General features: G+C 43.0%; 1 protein-coding gene across 3 annotated transcripts; it reads right to left on the bottom strand.

Moving 5' to 3' along the window:
- Positions 1-152: 152 nt before the first annotated feature.
- On the bottom strand, positions 153-17,115 carry Fcrl3 (Fc receptor like 3). 3 transcript variants are annotated; one of them, XR_007351843.1, is made up of 15 exons: positions 16,890-17,115; positions 16,080-16,100; positions 14,617-14,859; positions 13,890-14,153; positions 13,413-13,697; positions 12,386-12,667; positions 11,766-12,044; positions 9,941-10,219; positions 9,462-9,575; positions 5,179-5,206; positions 4,235-4,353; positions 3,615-3,683; positions 3,002-3,446; positions 2,752-2,783; positions 153-2,667 (listed from the first exon to the last, which is right to left on the bottom strand). XR_007351843.1 is itself a non-coding variant. In XM_015502638.2 (14 exons), the coding sequence occupies exons 1-14, from the start codon at positions 16,948-16,950 to the stop codon at positions 2,524-2,526; spliced, it is 2,220 nt and encodes a 739-aa protein (XP_015358124.2). In that variant the 5' UTR covers positions 16,951-17,114; the 3' UTR covers positions 153-2,523. The 3 variants fall into 3 exon arrangements, 1 of the variants encoding a protein (XP_015358124.2); XR_007351842.1 differs by having other exon boundaries at positions 3,002-3,683; XM_015502638.2 differs by lacking the exon at positions 3,002-3,446 and having other exon boundaries at positions 16,890-17,114.
- Positions 17,116-22,464: the final 5,349 nt, after the last annotated feature.

Below are 22,464 nucleotides of genomic sequence, written 5' to 3'. Positions count from 1 at the left end.
ATAATGACAGAAGAAAGCATGGCAGTAATTGAATGGGATGGAGGTGAAAGTGAACAATCTTTGCTCAAGGGTGAGGGGCTGTGAAGGTGATAAAAGTGTGTGGGATCTTGATTACGTTCGTGTGATTTCATCTGTCAAAACTCATTCAAGTGTACACTTTAAATACATGTAATTTATTTTGCATAAATTGTTATTCAATAAACTTATAAACAAAATAAATAGAATGCAAAGAAAGAAATTAATAATGCCCCTGATACCAAAATCTCCAATGTCACCTTCTTGACTAGTTGGAAACAATTTCCTCTTAGATCCTCCACTAATACTCCTTAGACTCTCCCTGACTACGTACAGGTACCACTATTTGCCTTGGTTTTGAGGATCTGAATAAGGTCTTCTGGTAGGGAGGTTCCCCATTATGCTCAGAACTATTCTGTGCACAGTAGCTGCCCCCCACCACCTGTCCCCAACTCTCTCCTTTCCAAAGGCTGCTGTCCTTGGTGCTACCTGCACCACCAACCCGTTCCCCTGGAGAATGTCCGTAGCACACTGCCTCTCTCCTAACTTTCTCCCCTAGACCTTTTATCTCTCAAAAGTCAATGGGAGAATTTTTCTCCTTTTATCATAGGTTTCCTACAACAAGCGCCTAGTGACATGTCTTTTCCCCCTCAAACAGAACAATTTGTCCTTCCTGGAGCCCCCAGTAGAAAGGCATTAGGAGAAAACTCAAGCACACAAAGATTCCAACTGGATTATTTGATCCCCCCTACAGGCCAGGCCCCTGTCCTGGATTGTGTTTTACCCCCTAATAATATGAAAACAAAACATATAAGCCCTTCTCTCATAATAAAAAATACACATTTCTTTAACAAGAAAAAAAATAGATTTTTTTCTTCAGTTGCTGATTGAATTCATTAGGCTAAGATTAAAAACTTCAACTTAGATTGCATGTTATTCTTTCTATTGTCTACGTTATTGACACCTCAGGCATAAATTTGAAATACACTGTGGACTTTTATGCTTGAACTAGTTCAAGGTTTTCCAAGTGCTCTTGTGTTATTTACATAAAGTGATGAACAATGGGTGGTGCAGAATCCATGATGTTGTTAAATTGATCCATTCACATGCATCAGGGAATTCACTAGGTTCTTTTTCTTAAGGCCTATTGTTTTGAAAGCTATAAGAAGTGTAATACCAGGTGATCAAGGCTAACCATTTCAGTTACTCCTTTTCTGCCTCTGAAGAAATTTTAAGTGTTTTTGTCCATTCTCCTGAAACTTAAGCACAATAGCATGTTGTTGTTTTGAGTCCATGATAGACAATGTTTCTCAGCCAACTGGGGGACAGATGAGAAGTTCTGCTCTGAGCTTACAAGTTAATGTTTTGCAACTTCTCCTCCACTGTCAGCTCAGGTAACCAGGATTCCTGAGTGAATGGAAAGCAGTAATGGAGACTCCTCAGAAAACTTGGAATGGAACCACCATTTGACCCGTTATTTCACATCTTGGTTTATACCCAAAGTACTTAAAGTCAGCATACTGCACTGAAGGGGCCACATCAATGGTTTAAAGCAGCTCAATTCACAATAGCAAAGCTATGGATCCAACCAAGGTGCCCTTCAACAAATGAATGGATAAAGAAGATGTGGTATATATAAACAATGGAATATGTCAAAATACACCCTACTGTCCTGTATATCTAAAAAGAACAAATTAAAAAAAAAATTCCTGAGGAACATGACGGTCGCCCTCTAGTTCTGTGAATCATTGGATTTCCTGAGATTCTGGGGTTGGCACTGATGCTTCAGTAGCTTCAAACTGTAAGTGCTGCAGTTAAGTGGCACAACGGAGCTGCTACAGGCAGGCCGCATGATTGATCCTGTGATAGGAGATCAACGAATTCAGTACATTAAACACTGTCAACCAGGGTGACTGAAAATTTTGCCAATAACATTCAGATTCTGACAGAAGGAAAAAAAAAACATTTTGATGCAAAATGCACACAGAGTGATCACTGAGGGAAGAGAAAAAAGACCCATGAACAATGCAAAACCAAGACAATGAGAGAACAGAAGCCGAATACTCCGCGGTGGGATGGATTACAGGCTTAAGGTCCATTCTGAATATCACTTATACATGCTTAAACCACTTGTTTGGTGAAGAGCATGTAATTCACCTTCCGTATCACGTAAGATCCTTCTGACTTCTATTGTCATTCTCGTCATGAGAAAACAAGGTAGGGCAGTAGTTAAGAGCACAGATTTCAGAGCCGATCACACCTGCATTTGGATCCTGCTTTTGTTTGCATATGACCTGGGATAGCCTCTCTGGGCCTATTTAACCTTTATGGACCTCTGTCTCATCTGCAAAACAGAAGTTATAATGCTTAAGCCTTAGAATTATTTCTGTGTATTTACTGCAATTCTATAGGTAAAGCCTTTGTAACCCTGGCTAGACGGTCCTCCTCCTCTAGTCCACGGCACACGGCTGTTCCCTGGGCTCTCTGTGGGCCACTCTGGGTGAGGAGCTAGTGCTCCAAGGCTGCTGGAGCCCATGAGACATTCTCATAGTTTTCTGTCATGTCCTCATGGTCACTGCCTCTTCGGCTGGCCGGTCCTACAGAGTCCTCTGGATGTGCCTTCTTCAATTCTGAATAAATGACCACAGGTTCCTGGTGGAAAACCCACAAATTTTAAGTACCTAAATACAGATGAGGAAGAGCAGAGAAGAGAGAGGGCCAGGAAATGTATCTCACCTTACTGTTCCTAGTCGTCCGCGGTGAATTGGCTGTTGGATGGGAATAGCAAAGAAAAGTTTTAAGTTCTACATTTCAAATTTACAGCCTATTCACAGTGCATTCTGAGTCAGCTCCACCTCTCCTGCTCATCCCTTGACTGTTTTCTCTGCTGACTTTTTCTAAGTCCTCACAGAAAAAAAGCATTCTTTCCCCTCCACACACAAGATATATGCACACTAAAAAAAAAAAAAAAAAAAAAAAAAGGCACCTCTGTAGCCGTATTGACCATCTGGGAGGAAGTGGCCCACAGCACTCACTTCTCTTTGCACAGGGAATTTGGAGAAGGCTCGAGGAGAGACCGGCCGTCTAAACCACACAGCAGTTCCCCAGGAAGCCAAAGATTTGCAGTGGAGCATTAAGAAAATTCACTGTGTGTTCCTCTGTCCTTCCAAAGAGTTGTTTGTGTCTCTCTTGTTTATTTATTCAGCCAACAAGCATTCATTGAAAAGTGGCTTCTTATTAAACATTAGGTACATTACAAGGAGGCAGAGATGACAGAAGCTCAGTCCATCTGACCAAGGAGCCCATGAGTTTGAAAAGGAGAAACGGACATCGAAACCAACGCAACGGGTTTCCAGAAATGCGTATTGAACTCTGCTGTTGCCACAAAGAGTGATCATGGGAAGGGATGATGAGTCACTGCAAGCTATGTCCTGAAACGTGGGCAAGGACAGAGAAGAGGCACTGGGCCCAGGAGAAGCAGGCCATGTCTCCCATGTTAAGCTCACATTTGAGACGACTCTTTGATCAAAGACCCTTGGCTGGATCTGAGAACACTGCCGCCTACCACCTCGCCTCTACTTGTCTGAAAGGTATCTCACCTGAAATGCCGTTTGTATTCGGGATGCTCCTGATCTGAGAATAAATCAGGTTTCTTTCTTCAGGATTCACTGTGAGAAAACAGAAGATGTTACATGGGCTTCCCATCTGAGAGTCTCCTGCTATGGTTTAGTTTGGGATTTGGTTTGTTCTCCAGAGGTTCATCTATCAGAAGAGTGGTCCCCTGTGTTGTGACGTTAAGAGGTAGTGGAACCTCTAAGAGGTGGGGTCTAGTGAAAGGTCTTTATTGGCACCTCCCATCACTCTGGATTCCTATTTGCCACACGATCTCCCTGCTTATGTGCACTCCTGAAATTGTGATGCCATCTGCCCTGACATCCTCGCCAGAGCCAATGCCAGTGCCATGCTCTTGAACCTCCAGAAATATGAGCTAGATAAAACTTTTTTTCTTATCAAGTACCCAGTCTCGGGTATTTCATCATAGTAAGGAAAATCAGACCGATACTCCTTTACAGCCACCAAATTTCTAGCTGCCTTTGAATCCCTATAATGTTAGGTATGTCATATTTAAATTGGATATGAAAGGGCCCTGAGTTGTTGCTCAGTCCTTCCTTTGTACTGGTACTTCCCTAGAACCCTCGGTCCCTTAAGAAGTCCTTACCATTGCTATACACTGGCTGCAGCTCCAGATGGACTAATTGCTCAGAGTAGGGGGGCTCCTGGGAATCTATGCTGGAGGGCCCAAACTCGGAAGTCTCCTGATATTCACTGGGACTGTAACTGTGACAAGAAGAGACAATGGATGAAGAATGTTTGTGAGTTACACAGAGTCTCAGAGAAATTGGTATCCAGGAAGACCTAGAGCCTGGCAGGATTTACGTAAAAAAAATTATTACGGACACTTTTTCATGACTCTTTCAAGAAAATATTGGAAAAAATGTGGTGCAAGATGGACCCCAGGGGAAGCTAGCTGAGGCCAAGTCCAAGGGCAGAAGCCACACAGTCTTCAGGTCCCTTTGAGAGGATAAAACTTATATTTGTCTAATTGTTAAGATTATTTTTAAAGATATTAATGTTTAAATGCTGATACGCAAGGTCTTCTGCATTCCTATGTAACTTGACCTTTGTCTTTTTTTAAAATTTTCTACCTCGTGTGGTAAGACTCCACTCTACCTGAAAGATATTATGAAGTTTCCTCAAAAAAGTGGGTTCTTTTCTTAATATCACCTCCTTGTGCACTGTTAATTTAACGCTGGCATTTAGTATCACTTCCTAAATGAGTGAAGGAATGAGAGAAACAGGGAGTGAATGAATGGTGGCCCTATGCAGGGTGACGTCATTAAGACGTCAGTGGTCAGTTCTGTACTAGAGCTCAGAGGTAGATAAATAAACCCAGACAACAGCATGCATTCGGCATGTCAGTTGACTCAGTATTGTCCCCAAACAGGAGTGGGACTGGTTTTCTGATCACATTTTTTTTTTAATTTTGTAAGAATGTTACAAGGTTGGTAGGAAGTCCATTCAAAACTTTAAAAATGTACATCATCGTAGTTATAAACAAATTATGCAAATGAATCCAAGCAGCACAAGAATCCGAGACCTTACCTAGGTGTCCCCGTGGCAGGAAGTCTTCCTACAAAAGGAACAAAGGAACACTGTGGGTAAGAGATAGCGTGGACAGTGGGCTCTGCGTCAGAACACTCCTTCCTCGAAGTCAGATTCACTGTAAGATCTCAGACATGGCAAAGCTTGGGGAATAACCTTCTATGTCCCCATGTCATGTTACACATAGGGAAGGCGGGGTCTTGGAGGACATCTGCCCAGAATCACACTCGTTATGAATCATTGTTCAATCCGTAACAGCCATGCGAAAAGAAATTCTAAATAGCTGTGGCCAGGAAGCAGAAGTGAGACAAGAAGATATTTAACTCGGGGCCTAGGTCTTCCTCCACACCCACTTCTTCACTGTGACTGCAGCTTAACACTGACATCAAACTGCGACTCTCACAGTACGCTCTACCCTGCTTTTCTCTAACTGTGACCCCTGCAGATCCTCTGCAGAAATGCTGAACCGCATGTCACTTGGGCACTCAGCAGTTTCTCCATCCCTTTTCTTTCCGTCTCTTTCACCTGGCCAATTTCAACTTATCTTTCCTCCTTTGCATCAGAGCTTTGCATCAACTCCACCTAGATCCAGGCACATAGAACTGGGTAATATTGTAAGAACTAATTATTACGTGTACCATCATGATCTGTGTCTTTGTTTTCCCTTAATCCTTCCTGTACTCTGCTTTTTAAACGTTATCCACTTGAATCATTTTTTTTTTTTTTTTGCATTCACAGAGCCATGCCTAACAATAAAGATTGGTTAAAGTATGGAACAAATTAAAGTATATACTTCAAGGACTGAAAAAAATGACAAATTGACAATTTTCTAATAGGTGATTGCATGTGAGTTTAATGTTGAAGCCTACTTTATCAGCCTTAAAAGTAAGGCAGTTTAAAAAAATATTTTTCTTTTTAGTTATAATAAGGCAGTTTTTCATCACTGAAATTCTGAAAAATTTCTGGCGTGCCCCAGTGTGGACTTGTTCCCAGTTTCACATCCCTGTCATTTGCCTTTTTAAAAATCTGTATCTATCTGTCTCACTGGTTTTAGAGAACACCAGTCACTACGCAGAGTAAGCACACCAGTCTTGATTCCTCTTTTTTTTTTTTTTTTTTTNTTGAACCCAGGGCCTTGTGCATGTGAGGCAAACACCCTACCAACTAAGCTATACCCCGAGCCCTGATTCCTTTGATAAATAACTGAATGATGCCTACAAGCCCAGTTCCTGGGTGCCAGGCCTCCTGAGTTAGGCTGGAAGTGTGTGACCATGACCTAGGCCTGTGTCTCTGTCCTCAGAATAATGAGAACCCACGTCCACCCACAGCCAGTGTCTTCCCTGGGCAGTTTGTCTGTAAGGATGGATCTAGAAGTTAGTCTATCTCCTCATTGTAAAAAGAAAACTGAGATGTAAAGAGGTGGCTATTTACCATGTCTTCCCTGAGGACATATGAGCAGGAACTATACTAAGCAGTTTGCCTACATTGTCAAAGGTAGCTACTGTTATTATGGCCACTACATAGATGAAAAAAACTGGGGTTTGGAGAGTTTAAGTGACCTTCCTAATATCAAGAAGCTAGCAAATTATGGGCTGGGGTTGTGGCTCAGTGCCAGAGTGCTTGCCTAGCACGTATTAGGCACTGGGTTCAATCCTCAGCACCACATAAAAATAAAATAAAGGCCTGCTGTCCATCTATAACTACCAAAAAAAAAGTTAGCAATCTACATTACTAAAATTTTAACCCAAGTAGTTTGAATATAGAATTGACACATTTTTACCTCTTTTGATAATTTGTAGGAATTATTCAGGCAAGAAATAGAATTCTTCACTTTTAGAAATACGTGAAAAGTTTGAGCTCCTTCCTGAGATAAATGGTCAATAACGGGACAGGGAATTTTGCTATGGGGTGGAGGATTCAGGAGTCAAGATTTTTGAAAAGAGAAAGACAGAGACCCTCTTCCTGGTGAACTATCACAACTTCTCGGTGAATCTGCTATTTAATACACTTCTTCAGGAAGGGAATGAATGGCTGAGCACTTGCTTGGCATGCATGAAGTCCTGGGTTCGATTCTCAGCACCACAAGCAAATCAAAACAACAGCACTTCTTCTAGACCTGGTGGACAGAACACCCCCTGGCCATCTGTTCACATGGATCACATAAAATAGTCAGTATTCTCCTCCTTCCTGGTATCATGGTGACCGAGTAGTCTGCTTTTTGAACATTATCCACTTCAACAGTGAGATTCTAATGCCCTCTTCTAGGTAGTGGGGAGGGAGGTTAGACAGAGATTAGATGGGGGATTCATTAGAATATTGTGTAGCACTGTGGGGTAACTATGGCCTACAACAATTTATTATGCTTTTAGAAATAACTACAGAAGTACTTGAAAATTCCCAAGACATAATAATAAATAAATTGTAATATTTGAGGAGATGAAAATGCTAGTTATCCTAATTTGATCAATACATATCATGTACATGTATTGACTTATAATATTGTATCCATAAATAAGTATAAGTATTATATGCCAATTAAAATAAAATAAAATCTAACTTACAGATGGTCTAAACACCTTTCATAAAAGGTGGAGACTCTCATATTGGATGAAAGGGAAAAAGAAGGAATTAATCACATTTTAATTATTAAAAAAAAAAAGATACACTAAAGCATAGGACACAGATAAATCAAAAGTAAAAGGACAGGGAAAGAAATACCATGTTAGCAGTGATTATATTTGTTAACATGCTAATATTTATAATTTTATTAATCATAGTTCATTATTACATTAATATCAAACAAGAACTATTTCAAAGTAAGTGATACTATCAGGGGGGTTTGGTAAAGAGGGTCATTTTGTAAGGATAAATTTTTTCAATTCATCAAAAACACATAACAATTCTAAATATTCACACAGCTCATAAAGAGCATCAAATCCTCAAAGCAGAACTAGATACAACTGCAGGAAGAAATGAATAAATTCACACTTGCAGTTGAAGATTTCAATTCCCTATCTCAGTTATTGATAGTATACAGAAAATCAGTAAGAACATAAATGAATTTAGTAATGACAGCACATTTACTGTAAGAAATGTTAGAAGAATCCCTTTTGGCAGATCAAAAATGATACGAGATGGAAATGTGAACACACAAAGAAGAATGGAGGATATTGAAAGGGTTAGCTAGTGGCTACAATTTTGACAGCAAATCCTATAAAGGCAAGAGAAGAGAAAGATATCAACCAACTCCCTCTTACACACAGATACAAGCATTCTTAATAAAATTTTAGCAAATCAAATCCAACCATCATGATAAAGACCCCAGAAATATAATATGGCTTGAACACTCAAAGTTAATCTTATTAATAGACTGAAAACAGAAAAATCACATGATTATTTTAATCAATGCAGAAAAAGCACTTGACAAATATCTATACCTGTAAACATTATAAACAGATTAGGAATTAGTAGGGACTTGCTTAGCCAGATAAAGTGAGTCTATGAAAATCCGACAGTTGGCAAAATACTTAATTGTGAGAAACTGAATACTTTTTTCCTAAGATCAGGAACAAGACAGAGATGTCTGCTCTGACCAGTTCTATTCAACATTACATAAAAGGTCCTAGACAGTGCAATCAAGAAAGAAAAAGAAAAGGCTAAGACTGGAAAAAAGTGATACTGTCTTTATTAGTAGACAGCATGCCATCTAGATAGACAATTTTATAAAACCTACAAAACAGATATTAGAACTAAGTAAGGAGTTTAGTGAGGTTGCAGAGTATACAATTAACATGCAAAAGGCAATTGTATATCTATGTACAACCAACAATCAGCAATTGAATTTTTAATCTCCTCTTAGTTGTTCTCTATTAGTTTTATCCAAATTTCATTATAGTTGACTGCTATTCAAATATATCTTGGCTTATGATTTGCACTTTTGACGATTACCTGCTTTTTGTTACAAATGGTGGAGGGGTGTTTGGGTCCTTTTGTTTTCAGTAGGCTTTGGAACAGTACTGTTCTGCCTAGAACAGTAAAGTGCTTAATTTTCCAATTTTTAATTGAAAGCAAAGCTCTGATACATAATTCATCTAAAATTAAACACAAGAGGTAAAAATCCCATTGAAAACTTTATGCTACCTTTTTTGTTACTATTGCCTGTAAAACTGAGGGACTAGTACTTAGAAGGAATAATTGGCTTTTGTAGGATGCACTACCCAACTCCAAATCATTATATCAATGGCCAAATTCACAGCCTTAAGGGCTAAGACAGAGACACCTACCTGGTTTCTTTTGGCTCTTGATGCGATACAGCCAAGTAGCAGCAAAGACAAGGATGAGGAGCAATCCCCCAGTGACTCCTGTGGTCATAAGAACAATTCTTCTCCTGGAATTCCCTGAGGGCCAAGATATATACTTGAGTTTCAAGGGCAAAATTTTGGATCTAGACAAAAAAACATGCAAGTGGAGCTAAGATCTATCAGGGCAGGTAATTTTCCAGTTTCTGATTTCTCCTTTCAAATTATCTTTAGTATAATTTGTGATTTTCAAAACAATGACATGTTAAAGGTGGTCACCAGCATCTAAGATTAAAATTTATTCCCTTTCCCCTTTCCACATGAAATCAGCATCAATCTCAAGATGCTCCACACCTTGGTGGGCATGTTCAGAAACTTGGCCATTGATAGAATTTGTACTGTCCACTGGAGGAATATTTTACTGCCTACTACTGTGGCCTCTAGTTCAGGTACCACTAACTCACCTGTGATGCTGAGTGCCACCACCTCACTGCGCTGAGCCCCCAGGCCATTGTTAGCGTCACAGGAGTAGTTTCCAGAATGTTCTGCAGTCAGGGAGAGGTTGAAGGATGCTCCTCCTCCAGAGGGAGCCAAGATGTTCCCCAGGATGACGTTCTCATGATAAAACTGGTACAGGATTGGGGGAGAGCCCCTCAGGGCCTCGCAGTGAAGCCCCACCATGTCCCCCACCACAGCCTGGGCCCTGGGAATCCTGAATGTGAGGACAGGGTGGGACACTGGAACTGAGAGAGGAAAATAGTGCATTGGCAGTTTTGTATAGGCATGTATACAAGAAACTGTAATAAAAGAGTATTCTGCATAGTTCAGAGTAGGAACAAAAACCTGGATTCAGAAAAACATAGGTTTGAATCCTGTCTCTGCCCTTTGTTAACTCTTTAGTCTTGATTTTTACTTTACTTATTTATTTATTTAGGTACTGGGGATTTAGTCCAGGGGTATTTTACCACTGAGCTACATTCCCAGCCCTTTTTATTTTTTTTATTTTGAGACAGGGTCTTGAGAAGTTCCTTAGGGCCATGCTAAGTTGGGAAGGCTGGCTTCCAACTTGCAATCCTCCTGCCTTAGCCTCTGGAGTGTCAGGTATTATTAAAGGCATGCCTGGCTGTAATCTTGATTTTAAAAAACTTTAACTTCTCTGTTTATTCATTTCTAAAAAAGAACTAATAATAAATTATATCTCAAACTATTATAGTAAGAATCATGTATGTAAAGTGATCAATGAATGCCAAGCTATCATTATTAACAGATATAACTAAAATCAAGGGTCATGTCTAGGATATTCCTATTGCTGAATCTTAGCCTAAGATCAAGACATGGTTCCATATCTATCTAATTTAGGACCTCATTATTCTCCACCCAATTACCTGACTTCATTTTCCAAGTTACTATTCAGCACTGTCTAACATCCATCCCTCTGTCATCCATCCGTCTATCCATCCATCCATCCATCCATCCATCCATCCTTCTATCCCTTCATCCATTGATCTATCATTGTCATATATCAGATGACCCCAATAGAATTTAAGTTCCCATAAGAACAGGGATTTATCTTTCCTGTGTTGTATTTCCAGTTGCTGGAACTTTGCATGACATTCAATAGTTGCCCAATAATTGGCCATGGAACTAATTGATCTAGACTGGCCCAAAAACATCCAGATGCAGCACTAGCAACAATAATTCCACGTTCATTGATGACTCTAGAGATAGGACAGCAAATGAGAATAGAAGAAGATTGCTGGTTCTGCTAAGTGGTGAAGAAACTTAAATGAGATAGTTCTCTTTGTGTGCAGTGCTTTAGATTGAAGTTGTGTGCTTCACTGGCAAGAGACGCTTGGGAAGGATCTTAAGCTCTGCTTTGTGTTACAGAGTGAATGTGGGACCATTCATTGAACGGCAATGATTAGACCTGAAATATGAGCCAACAGTGGCTGCAAGAAAGATGGCTTCTGCTGGTACAGTGCTAGCCTCACATGCACAAGGCCCTGGGTTCAAATCCCAGCTCCACCACCTTTTTAAAAACAACAGGTGCATGCAGGCAGGAAGAAAATCATGATCATGGCAAGGAATGATGTTTCCTTGCCAGTAATCGCTGCTCGCATATCTGGTATTTTGGAGTCTTTGAACTTCCTCTGGAGTGGGGAATATGGGAACTGTAGCCTCTTACAGAGGAAAATAAAGGAATGTGTAATCACAAGAAAGAATCCATGCCGGCAAGAAGTCCAGCAGAGTTCTGTTGTGTCTGGACTACTGTGTGTACAACCTGCTTACCTAGGACGTAGAGACTCACTCCGTGACTGCGCTGGGCCCCCAGGCCATTGTCGGCCTCACAGGAGTAGTTTCCAGAACGTTCTGCAGTCAGGGAGAGGTTGAAGGATGCTCCTCCCCCAGAAGGTGCCGAGCTGTTCCCCAGGGTGACGTCTTCATGATAAAACTGGTACAGGATCGGGGGAGAGCCCCTCAGGGCCTCGCAGTGAAGCTCCACCACGTCCCCCACCACAGCCTGGGCCCTGGGAGCCCTGAGGGTGAGGACAGGGCGGGACACAAGACCTGAGGGAGACAGAAGGGCTGTCAGATGAGCTTAGAAATAGATATATCCCTTGAATCATTTGTGTTCCCCACTGCCTGCACTTTCCTAATCTAATGATCAGAAGCATTGTCCTAAAACCCAGAAAAGTAGCCCTGGAGAATTTTGTCCTCATCGTCCCAAAGTCCTCTCCCCACGGAGCAAAGCATCTTCCGCTCATTTTGCCTCGTTTGCAGCGGCAGGGGTCGTTTTTTTTTGGATCTTCGCCTCTGTTCATTTGCCTGCTTCCAAAACTTCAGGGCTGATGGAGAACTTAAACTCTGGCTTGCAAAACGAGGGTGGTAGGGAGGAATCAGGAACTCACTTCTCACGGTGACGGTAATCCGTTGGCTGAGGATGGGGACATGGTTGTTGTCAGCGGCACAGTAGTACCTCCCAGTATCACGCTTCTGCACGGCGGGCACTCGCAGCTCTGCCAACAGCGAATGCTGGGTTTTTCTGCCCAGACTTATTCCCTCTTTGTGCCAGGAGAATGTGATATTCCCTGTGCCCGCGGCTACTGAACAGATAAGGACCAGATTTTCTCCTTCAATTAGCTGCCCCCCTGGGGGCTGGATCTCTAGATTCACATCAGATACAGGGATTCCTGGGAAGACACAAGATAACACGGGAGGGTTTTGATAGCAAGCACATCAGAGTCAAGGAAAAGTCTGGAGCCGCCAGGAATAGGCCAGTAGTCGTAGATGCAATAGGCCAGGGTCCAAAGTAGGAAAGAAGAAATTAATTTTATAAAGAGATCAGTACCCCTTCCCACTCCCACAACAGCTCCTATCCTTGGGAAATGCAGGCACCAGGCCCATGATCTTAAACCCGGTGTTGTTTGCAATCACATTTTATGAACAGGTATCTGGAAGGAATCTCTGATATGCCACAGAATAAGAGTACTGGGATGTTGCCTCTATCCTGAAGTGACTTTTCTCAGAATCCAAACTCTTTCCCCGTCCTTTAAGGGTTCTCCAGTCTCTCTTCCATGCCCCCACATTCTTCTCTGACTATTCCAGTCCATAGTCATCTTCCCCTTTTCTGATGATTTTGGTGTGAGGTTAAGTCTACTGTGAAAACACTATCGGGACCTTCTCAGACAGCATTTGGTCAATGGTGCTTCTAGTTGTCCGGTTTGGGCACCCAGTGACTGATGGATAATTACTATTGCCTGGCTTAGATGGAAAAGAGTGTCCTAGGGAAGTTGGTCCAATACTGAGTCCAAAGAGAGAAAGATACCATAATCGCTGGAGCCTCTCTCTACATCAACCACCTCAGGGGCAGGGGGTGTCCTGAACTGTTCTCCTCTCCCCAGCTCTGGAAGAGCAAGCAGCCCCTTTAACACTTACTCTGCACACGCATACGGGACACCCGGCTCATTTTCGTGATTCTGGGAGTTGCTGCCTCTGCCTTACACCAGTAGAACCCCGAGTCTTCTCTCCACATGGTGGGGATCTGGAGCTCTGGGGAGCTGCTGCAGCCTGACCCCAGGGTACGGCCATCTCTGAAGAAGCAGAACTGGAGCTGGACATGTGACCTCTGAAAAGCAAGCTGCGTCTCACAGGTCAGAGTCCATGGGCCTCCCTCAATGGGCTGGGAGGGACTGGCTTTCAGCCCAGGATGTGGAAAGAGCTCTAGAGAGAAGGAACACAATCCTTAGGGAACTGGGGCACAGATTGACCTGTGCTCTCAGCACCCTGAAGTGGGGACCGTCTTCCTCCCATGGCCCAAGGAGATTTTTTATGAAATCCCCACTGATAAACACCCTCCCTTGATCCTCACAGCTTCATTGCCAAAACCTAAACCCACAGGTGTTCAACCATTACCTTGAACTTGGATACTTAGGGATTTTGAAGTTTCTTTCCAAAAAGAATCCCAAGAAAATTTCTTAGAAACAGCACAATGATATTTGCTCTTGTCTTGGTGGACTGAATGTAATCTGATGAAGTCTGAGTTATCACCATCAGGAAGTTGTTTTCCATCTTTGTAGTAAATCTTTTTATGTATTGTCTCTTCTTTCCTCCCTTGGCATCTCAGATCTATATCATCTCCTTCAAAGACCGGGTATGGCACCTGGAGGATCAGCCAGTCTGCAAAGAGCGAAGGACATACTCAATTCTTCCCTGTCATTTCTTTCTTTGCTCTCAGTTCTCCCCATGAGAAAAGAGCTACAGCCCTGTACATGCCTGCAAATGTCCTCCACCAATTTTTCCACATGCTCCATACTCGATTCTTCCTTGTTCTGGAAGAGGGGACTAATTTCTGGAAAATGTCCTTGAGAAATCCCATCTTTAAAAGAGAAATTCTATCCCATACCATATTCAGACCTGGCCTCCTTTTTGCCTGGTGGCCCCTGGGGTGCAGACACTTCTCTGAATGAGGAAATGGACAGCACCACACTTTGCTGCTGCCGTGCTTCTTGCTTTCCCCACTGGGGCCAGCCCATCACACATGCCCACGCCTGTCACAGTGCCATCTGGGCTCCCCATGTTAACCCAGCTCGCAGATATTCTGCCCAGTGGTTTGATTTTAGAAACTCCTCCTTTTTCTCACCAGATGAAAATTCCACATGTACAGGGTCACTCTGGGAGGATCCTTGGGTCTTGCATTGGTAATAACCAGATGTTTCAATTAGGATCCTTCCAGATGTTTCGTCTATCAATTCATCGTCCCAATACCAAGATGTGCCTTCCTGGGATTGCAATTGGTAATTCACGCATATGAGAATCATCTTTTCTCCCTTGAAGACTGTGGACCATGGAGGATCGAGCAGAAGTACAGCTTTGGGTGGTACTTCTAAATGGGAAATAGACAAAGGCAGGTTAGTGAGGGGTGGGCCGAGGACATGGGAGGGGCCAGCTTTGCAGCTGGGGATTTTCCTGGGACTGGGGTTAGAAATGGAACAGAGACAACTTTGAAAAATGCCTGGGAGAGAATCTGTTATTCCTCATCCTTTGCCTACCCTGGACACGGGCAAGGGGATATCGTAGGAGATCGGGGTCTTGGCAGGGGCTCAGAACAGTTTAGAAGACATGATTAGTGCCAGGTGTGGTGGCACATTTTTGTAATCTCAGCAACTTGGGAAGCTGAGGCAGGAGGATTGCCAGTTGAAAGCCAGCCTGGGCAACATAGGGAAACCCTGTCTCAAAATAAAAAGGGCTGGGGATGTAACTCAGTGGTAAAGCACCCCTGGATTTAATTCCCAGTACAAAAAAAAAAAAGATTTGTCATTGTACAAAGACTGCTAAGTCCAGAAGGTAGGCTCTGAGATACTTTTGTTCTATTCATTCTTTTCAAGATGAAGGTGAACCTGGGCTGTTCAAAAGCAGTTTCTAGACTCCAAAAAAAAAAAAAAAATCACTTTGGGCTTGACTTTAAACATGTAATGAACAAGATTCTTTCTTTAATTTTGTTATTTTTAAACTTTGCTTAGTTGGAGAATCTACAGGGAAGGCAACTCTTCTCTACTCTCCATCTAAGTTGGACACAATCAATAACAAAGGCATATATAAAGAATTTGAAGTAAGAAGGTCAGGCTGCTTGAGAAATCAGGCTTGTGTTTAGGATTGCGGCTCACTGATGGACCGGAAACTGAGGCATGAGCTCCTTTTGGAAATATAGAAGGGTTTTACTGTGGCATCACCCTCTGTGAATAGAAGCGATTCCTGTTTCCTTTGGTAGCAACACTAACTTGGACACACAGAGGAAATGACTTCGGGGGTGGAGGAGATGAGGCCCGAGAGTCTCTGAACAGTTGCTTGCTGCGTCTACCCTTCCTTCTGCTCATGCTTGCTCCCTCTCTGCACCGGGGTGTCCTGGTAATGTGGGATGAGCTAGAAACTGAGAAGTTGGGAGCTGTTTGCCCAACATACAACAGGTGTGACCCCAGCACAGCAACTGATGTTGGCATCTCCCTGATGACCTCATTTGCAAGTGTTGGGCAAATAGCCCCAACATGCTGGCTGAGGGGATGAGTGATCAGAACTTGGGAGGAACAGAAAGGAGGGGAAACTTACGTGATTGTTCTCCTCCGGGAGCTGTGAGGGAATCCAGAAGCAAAGGTTATTAGCATAGAACGATGTTTCTCAAATCTTTTCAATCAGATGCTTTAGGAGAACTTTTCTGACAACCTAACTGCACAACGGCTTCTTTCCTCTTGGCACCCATTGTGTACCACCCAAAGTTCCTAAACAACCATGAAAACATTTAGTCTATGATTTACTTTACAAACACAGTGCCCGTCCACAGCCCTGGCTCGTCTCTGCACCCGCCTGCGTGACAACTTCTTACTCCATTTCCTTCCTCTCTTCTCCCACGGGAACTCACAGTGCCCACGCAGGAACCACTTGGAGAAATGGCTTATCCTCCCCTCACTTCTTGGGCCTCCTCTTATTCCTTCTACTTTTTAAATCTCTGGCTAAATTTTGGCTTAAAACCGGGGAGAAGGAGGTTTTGTTTCTCAGTAGACCTTGCCTCCTCACTCACCTAGGTTTGGGAAGCTACTGCTTATCTGAAAAATTATTTCGTTGGGACCTGTACAAGGAAGGAATTTAGAGCTGTGGATTGGCAGAAATTTAAGCCCAAATCTCCTATAGGATTAAAAAAAATAAAATAAAAAGCCAACAGAGATACAAAAACCAAGGGCCAAAATACTTGGCTTCCTCGGATGGCTGTATTTGGAGTTTTATGGTTGTCTTGGGAACACAGGCCTTCTCTGTCTTTTCTTGCTATCTGTCTATGAACCCCAATGTAAAAGAAGAGACAGAGGCTCCCTTGTCTGACTGTAGGAACTGAAGCCACTGTCCTATCCCAGTCCCTCTACTCACCCAGGATCAGCAGCAACAGCCACAGAAACATGGGAACCAGGCCTGGCTGCAGGCAGGGCATGTCTGTCTCACCAAAAGGCAGGCTTATTTCCCATCTACAAAGGAAAATGGGAGGTCATATTCAGATAAGATAGGTAGAAATTAGAAAAGGGGAAGTAGAAGAACTTGGTGTCACGTCTCACTCCTGGGTTTTCAAACACGAACATGACAGCCCTCCTAAGTGATGTCTGTTTCTCAGCCCTGGTAGCTGTGTGTTTTCATATATTGAGGGCCACCTTCCAACTGTTCAGATCTCTCAGAAAAACAATATATATATTTCCAAAGCTGTGCCTGGGGTCTCTGAAAATGCCAAGCCATACATTTGTTTATATTCAAATAGCTTGTCATTTCTCAAATGGAAAAAACTTCCCCTCACCCCCAGCATTTCTTCAAATTCATACATCCTCTAGGTCCACGTGAGGTGCCTAACATAGATCAAGCACGGACGTGCTTGACCAGCTCAGTGTTCTGATGCGTTTGGTGGTGAGAGTCGGTCACGATGGGCAAAAGTGCCACTTACGCAGTTGAGGGGAGAAATAAAGAATGTTCACGCGCTTCTGCCCCTTTCAATGCTTTATTCACTCAAATCACTCAACACAATTTCACTCTATAGGTTCTTAATCAAGAAAATGACGATCCTTAATTCTGGGCACTGCAAGAGACATGATCAATTCAAAGCAAACAATTGTAAGGTAATTCTAAGCACTGCAAACACTCTTAATCATGACAGGCTCATGACAGACATTCCCTCTGCAGCTGAGCTCGAGGGCCAGAACTAGAGGCTCTTAGGCCTTAAGTCCAGCGGGTGCACACTCACTCAGACCCCAGTGATCAGGTCAGGAACCGATGGAGGCTTCTCCTGGGGTGGAGCTGGCGGCTGGCTGAGGAGAGGGTCTTAAGGAGAAGTTGCCTTGCTCACCAGGGTCAAGATGTGGCTGTAGAGTTTGAGAGCCGTGAGGATGGTGCAGAGGATCAGGCAGACGATGGGAAGAGCTGGGATGTCAGTCCAGGTCCTCATCAGGCTCTCCGGTTAGGCTCTCCGTGCATGTGGGCATCAGTGCTGGCTGGCTGAATGTCTATTCATTTGCCCCATCATTTATGCTAAATTTGGGGGCTTCTGACCACCCTTTCAATCCCTATCAGCTGGTCTGGTGGTTTGTGCCCCGATCTCTCGCCTTTTGCTTTTATCAGGGCGAAGGCAAATGACAGAGACTTCACCCTGAGTTTTATCAGGGTTGTGGAAAATGACTTATTTTATCAGGCTGTGCCTGATGACCATATGGGAGGGCTCTGTAGGCATGCCTGCTGGGGACTGCAGTTTTGTTTTTTTTTTTAATATTTATTTTTTAGTTGTAGTTGGACACAATATTTATTTTATATGTGGTGCTGAGGATCGAACCCAGGGCCTCAAATGTGCTAGGTGAACACTCTACGGCTGAGCCACTACCCCAGCCCTGGGACTGGGGTTTTATTTCAAAATGGAGTTACTTAGGCTAAGGCCCTTCTTAGGTTAAGGGCATTCCTAAAGAGTCACGCAAAGTCAAGGTATCAGAGCAGTTGCAAAAGAGTCTTTCACTTTCACATAAGTTGGCATGGAGCTTCTGAATGGGAAAATAGTAGAATTACACAGGTTAGCAAAAGGGGGCTACCTCTAAGTCATGCCCAGAACTGTGCAAATTAAGGCATAAATGAGCAAGCGTACAAATAGGAATCCCTGTTTGTAAAGGCAAGGCCCTTCTAAGAAAGGCTATCCTTCCCTTTGTACTCAAAGAGGTCCCGCTTTTTATTTGTAATGTCTTTTAAATCATAACTGGTGAATATTTTCTCCATGTTCTTGCTTGCATTTGTGTCTCCCCCCATCTAACTTTTTTTTTTTTTTTTTTTTTTTGGTACCAGGGCTAGAACTCAGGGGCACTTAACCACTGGACCACATCCCCAGCCTTTTTTTCTTTGTATTTTATTAAGAGACAGGGTCTCCCTGAGTTGCTTAGGGCCTTGCTAAATTTCTGAGGCTGGCTTTGAACTGTGACCCTTCTGCCTCAGCATTTGGAGGCACTGGGATTACAGGGGTGAGCCAATGTGCCCGGCCCCTACTAACATGTAAGGGCCCGATGTTTGTCTTATCCACTAAAGCATCCCTTGTGCCTCTCCTAGTTCACAGTTCTTAGGAAAGTTGGGATCTTTTGGTATTTTTTAGGGACTGCTGAAATGGGCCATCAGGAACTCAAGACCAGCCCCCCCCCTTTTTTTTCATTATCAACCCCTAAGGAGGCTTTTTAGGCTCTTTTTTTTTTTTTCCTTTTTTGGTTGCAGATGGACATACCTTTATTTTATTTATTTATTTTCCTGTGGTGCTGGGGATCGAACCCAGTGCCTCATGCATGCTAGGCTTTACCACTGAGCCACAGCCCCAGTGTTTTTTCACCAGCTGCCCTCCTCCTCCATGAAATATTAATACCCACAGATATGTGTGCATCTTTTTATGTGCTATATGTATAGGTGTGCTTCATACATTAAAAAAAAAAAAGTAAGGTTTTTGTTTTCTTCACCTTCCCAAGAACCAATATCTGCCCCCTGGAGGATGACCTCACCTCTGTTGGAATGTACAGTGTAGACAGCAGTGTAACTGCATGGACAAAGTCAGGACCGCTCAAGGAGACCTCTGCATTACAAGTGGAAGATGATCTCAGAGAAGATGAGGCCCACCGGGAGCATGGATTGTAAAGAGCTGCGAAGAGGTTCTCTCTCTGAACCAAGTAGCACTTCCCCACCCCCTCTCCTGTAACAGGGTCCCTTTCATGTAACAAGGGTCCCCACCCCCTCTCCTGTAACAGGGTCCCTTTCATGTAACAAGGGTCCCCTTTACGCTGGGTATTAACCTGCTGCTCCACAACTGGCAGCTCATTGTAGAACAGACATTTCCCCTCCCTGACTGAGGGGAAGACAAGATGAACATCCTTTCTATCCTAAGAGGGGCTATCTGTCCTTCTGTGTACTGCCCACCTGGACAGATTCTCTGGACATAGGAAATGAGAAACAGCTCTTAAGAATAAACATTAATTACAACTACTGCTAATATCTGGAAACGGCTCTGCAGTCCCCTTTTCAAAGCCCTCTGCTCCCCCTATAGCAGTCAGGGTGACAGCTGTGTGACTGTGGCTGTCTATGGCCAGCAAAGCAATTAGACTTCTTTGTCCTTTTTTTTTTTTTTTTAAAGCCTTGTCCTTGTTAATCAGATTAGCACTGGGGACAAGGACCAAGCTTTCAGCATGACCCCCATAGAACTTACCATTATGTGATGTGGAATGTCTATTTCTGTCATTAGCCTGCTGGATCACTGGGGCTGGAAGTGAGTCTGGTTTGGGTCTCAGTGCCTCATTAGAACACTCGTAGAAATTTGTCCCAATTTGTCCATCAGTACAGCTGAATGACTGAATAGCTGACCAACAAGAAACAGCAGGATGACCATAGAAAAAGATCAGTGTGTTTAAGTGATTTCCTTACTCCCTCCTGATTGAAGATATCTCCAATATTCTGGATACGTATTGATTGCATTTATTTATTGAAATTATAGAGCTATTTCCTAAAATTGTACCCAGTTCATTTGTAGCACAGGATCGTTGTAAACTGCTAATTGTGCAGTGCACCTCTGACCTCTTGAATTTGGGCTGGGTTTTCCTCTCCCGTTCATCAATAGCATTGATTTCCTTCACTACAGAGCTCATCATGGTGGAGGGTCTGTAGTGTCCTTGAGTGGTGTAAATACTTTTGTATTTTAGTTTCGATTGGGATATTCAGTCGAAGTCCAGGTCTTTGGTGTCTCCAACCAAGAATTGAGCAAGACACACAGAAGTAACAGATAAAGTACAGATTTATTGAACTTGAAGGTGGAAGTAGCACTCAGTAAGGTAGAGAGGAGTGGGCTGAGGAAAGAGAGGGGCTCAAGGCCCCAGTGTCTGGAAATTAGGATCTAGTATCCTGAACTGTGGGGTGTTCTCTTCCCTATACTGACCTGATTGAAGACCTTACTCCATTTGCTCCCATTGGTAATCTTATGATACCTGATTAGAATATTTTCCAATTCCTGGCCCCCATTGGTTACTTTAGAAAACCGAATTAGAACACTGCCCACCTTATCCCCCTCCCGCCCCCTTGGTCATCTGAACCTGGGGAGAGAGTCATCATGGTGATAAGTCCTCATTGGCAGCGGTTGTCATAGTAATGAAGTTTATTGTAAACAGGTTCAGGACTCATCTCCTTGTCTCATCCTCCAGTGACTTCTAATACCCTGTCTCCACCATCTCCATGTCCCTGAACTCCTTCTACCCATACTCTAAGGGAAAGAAAGAGCTCGGGCTCGCTTTTGATTTCTCTACAGCCTACGCAGTCATCAACCAAATGAAGGCTCCGTGAATTACATTGTTATATATCTTGTGTGCACACAGGAATATGTAACAACAAGTCCCACCGTTATGTACAACCATGGTGCACCAATACAAAAAGGGAAAAGCAAAAATAAAGACAAATTAATTCATTTAGTTAATAAAACAAAAGGAAGGCAAAGTTGAATGTGGATAACTTTGAGATGTAGTCTGTCCGACTAATTCTACACCATAAACGAATGCAAATGAATCCCATGGTCCAAGGTGACGATGTTGATCATTTCTATTAATAGTTATTTCTTGTGGTTGGAAAGAGGTGCTCAGAAAGCTGCTTTTTGAATCTTATTTCCATCCGGGGTCTATCTTTCTTTCAGTAAGGCAGGTGTTACAGAGCTGGGGCCTTCCAAGAAACTGAGGCATCAGGAAGACCCTCCCTTCAAACCCCAATTTGTATAACCAAGTCAGAAAGATTTCAGACCTGTGTCTCAGAGTAACAGACATGAGTTTACTGAGGGATAGGAAAAGGGAGAGAGTGGGTCATCTCAGAGAGGAGAGGGACAGTGTACCTCTACTGTGCTCCAGTTTTATTGGGGATCTCAGAGGAGTTTCCAGAGAGTCCTGCCCAGAGCCACCTCTTTACTCTTGACTGAACAGCAAGATGACATCAGACTTTTAAGTACCCACTGCCATGGCAACTGTAGGTCACCTTGGCTCATGCTGACCTGTTCTAATTTGATTCTTAACCACATATTCTTACAGATATTGTTGTTAGGAGAAATTATTCTTATCTCTCTAGAGTTTCAGGATCTGGTCACAAAAGTCTCCTGGGTTCCTCCCATTGACATTATCTTGGGCCCGCATTTCTCCTGAAGATAACAGGTAGTTTGCTGAGGAATGTAATATACCTTGTGCGTTTAGGCCAGGCAGGGCTACAGGTAAATTGCTTCTTGGAAAAGAAAGCATGTGGGGGTCAACACATTGGTCCCATTTTATAGAATTACTTTCTTAACCTTGTGTTCACACCCTCCTAATCTATCTGTCTCCTAACACAGGGACCATGTAGTGGTCACATTCTAATACCAGTACCCAGCACACTGCCTGACACTTAATATAGGATTGTCAAATAAAACACAGGGTGCCCTGTTAAATTTGAA

Source organism: Marmota marmota, unplaced genomic scaffold (genome assembly GCF_001458135.2).
Source record: "Marmota marmota marmota unplaced genomic scaffold, marMar, whole genome shotgun sequence".
In the NCBI taxonomy this organism is placed as follows: domain Eukaryota; kingdom Metazoa; phylum Chordata; class Mammalia; order Rodentia; family Sciuridae; genus Marmota; species Marmota marmota.
Note: the sequence above shows the minus strand (reverse complement) of the source record. Positions and strands in the feature narration are given on the sequence as shown.

Coding starts and splice junctions, on each gene's coding strand:
- Fcrl3 (XM_015502638.2), bottom strand. CDS start 16,950: ATGCCCTGCCTGCAGCCAGGCCTGGTTCCCATGTTTCTGTGGCTGTTG. Junction 14,860..16,079: donor TCCCGGAGGAGAACAATCAC/GTAAGTTTCCCC, acceptor TTTCCCATTTAG/AAGTACCACCCAAAGCTGTA. Junction 12,045..12,385: donor GATTACCGTCACCGTGAGAA/GTGAGTTCCTGA, acceptor TGTCTCCCTCAG/GTCTTGTGTCCCGCCCTGTC.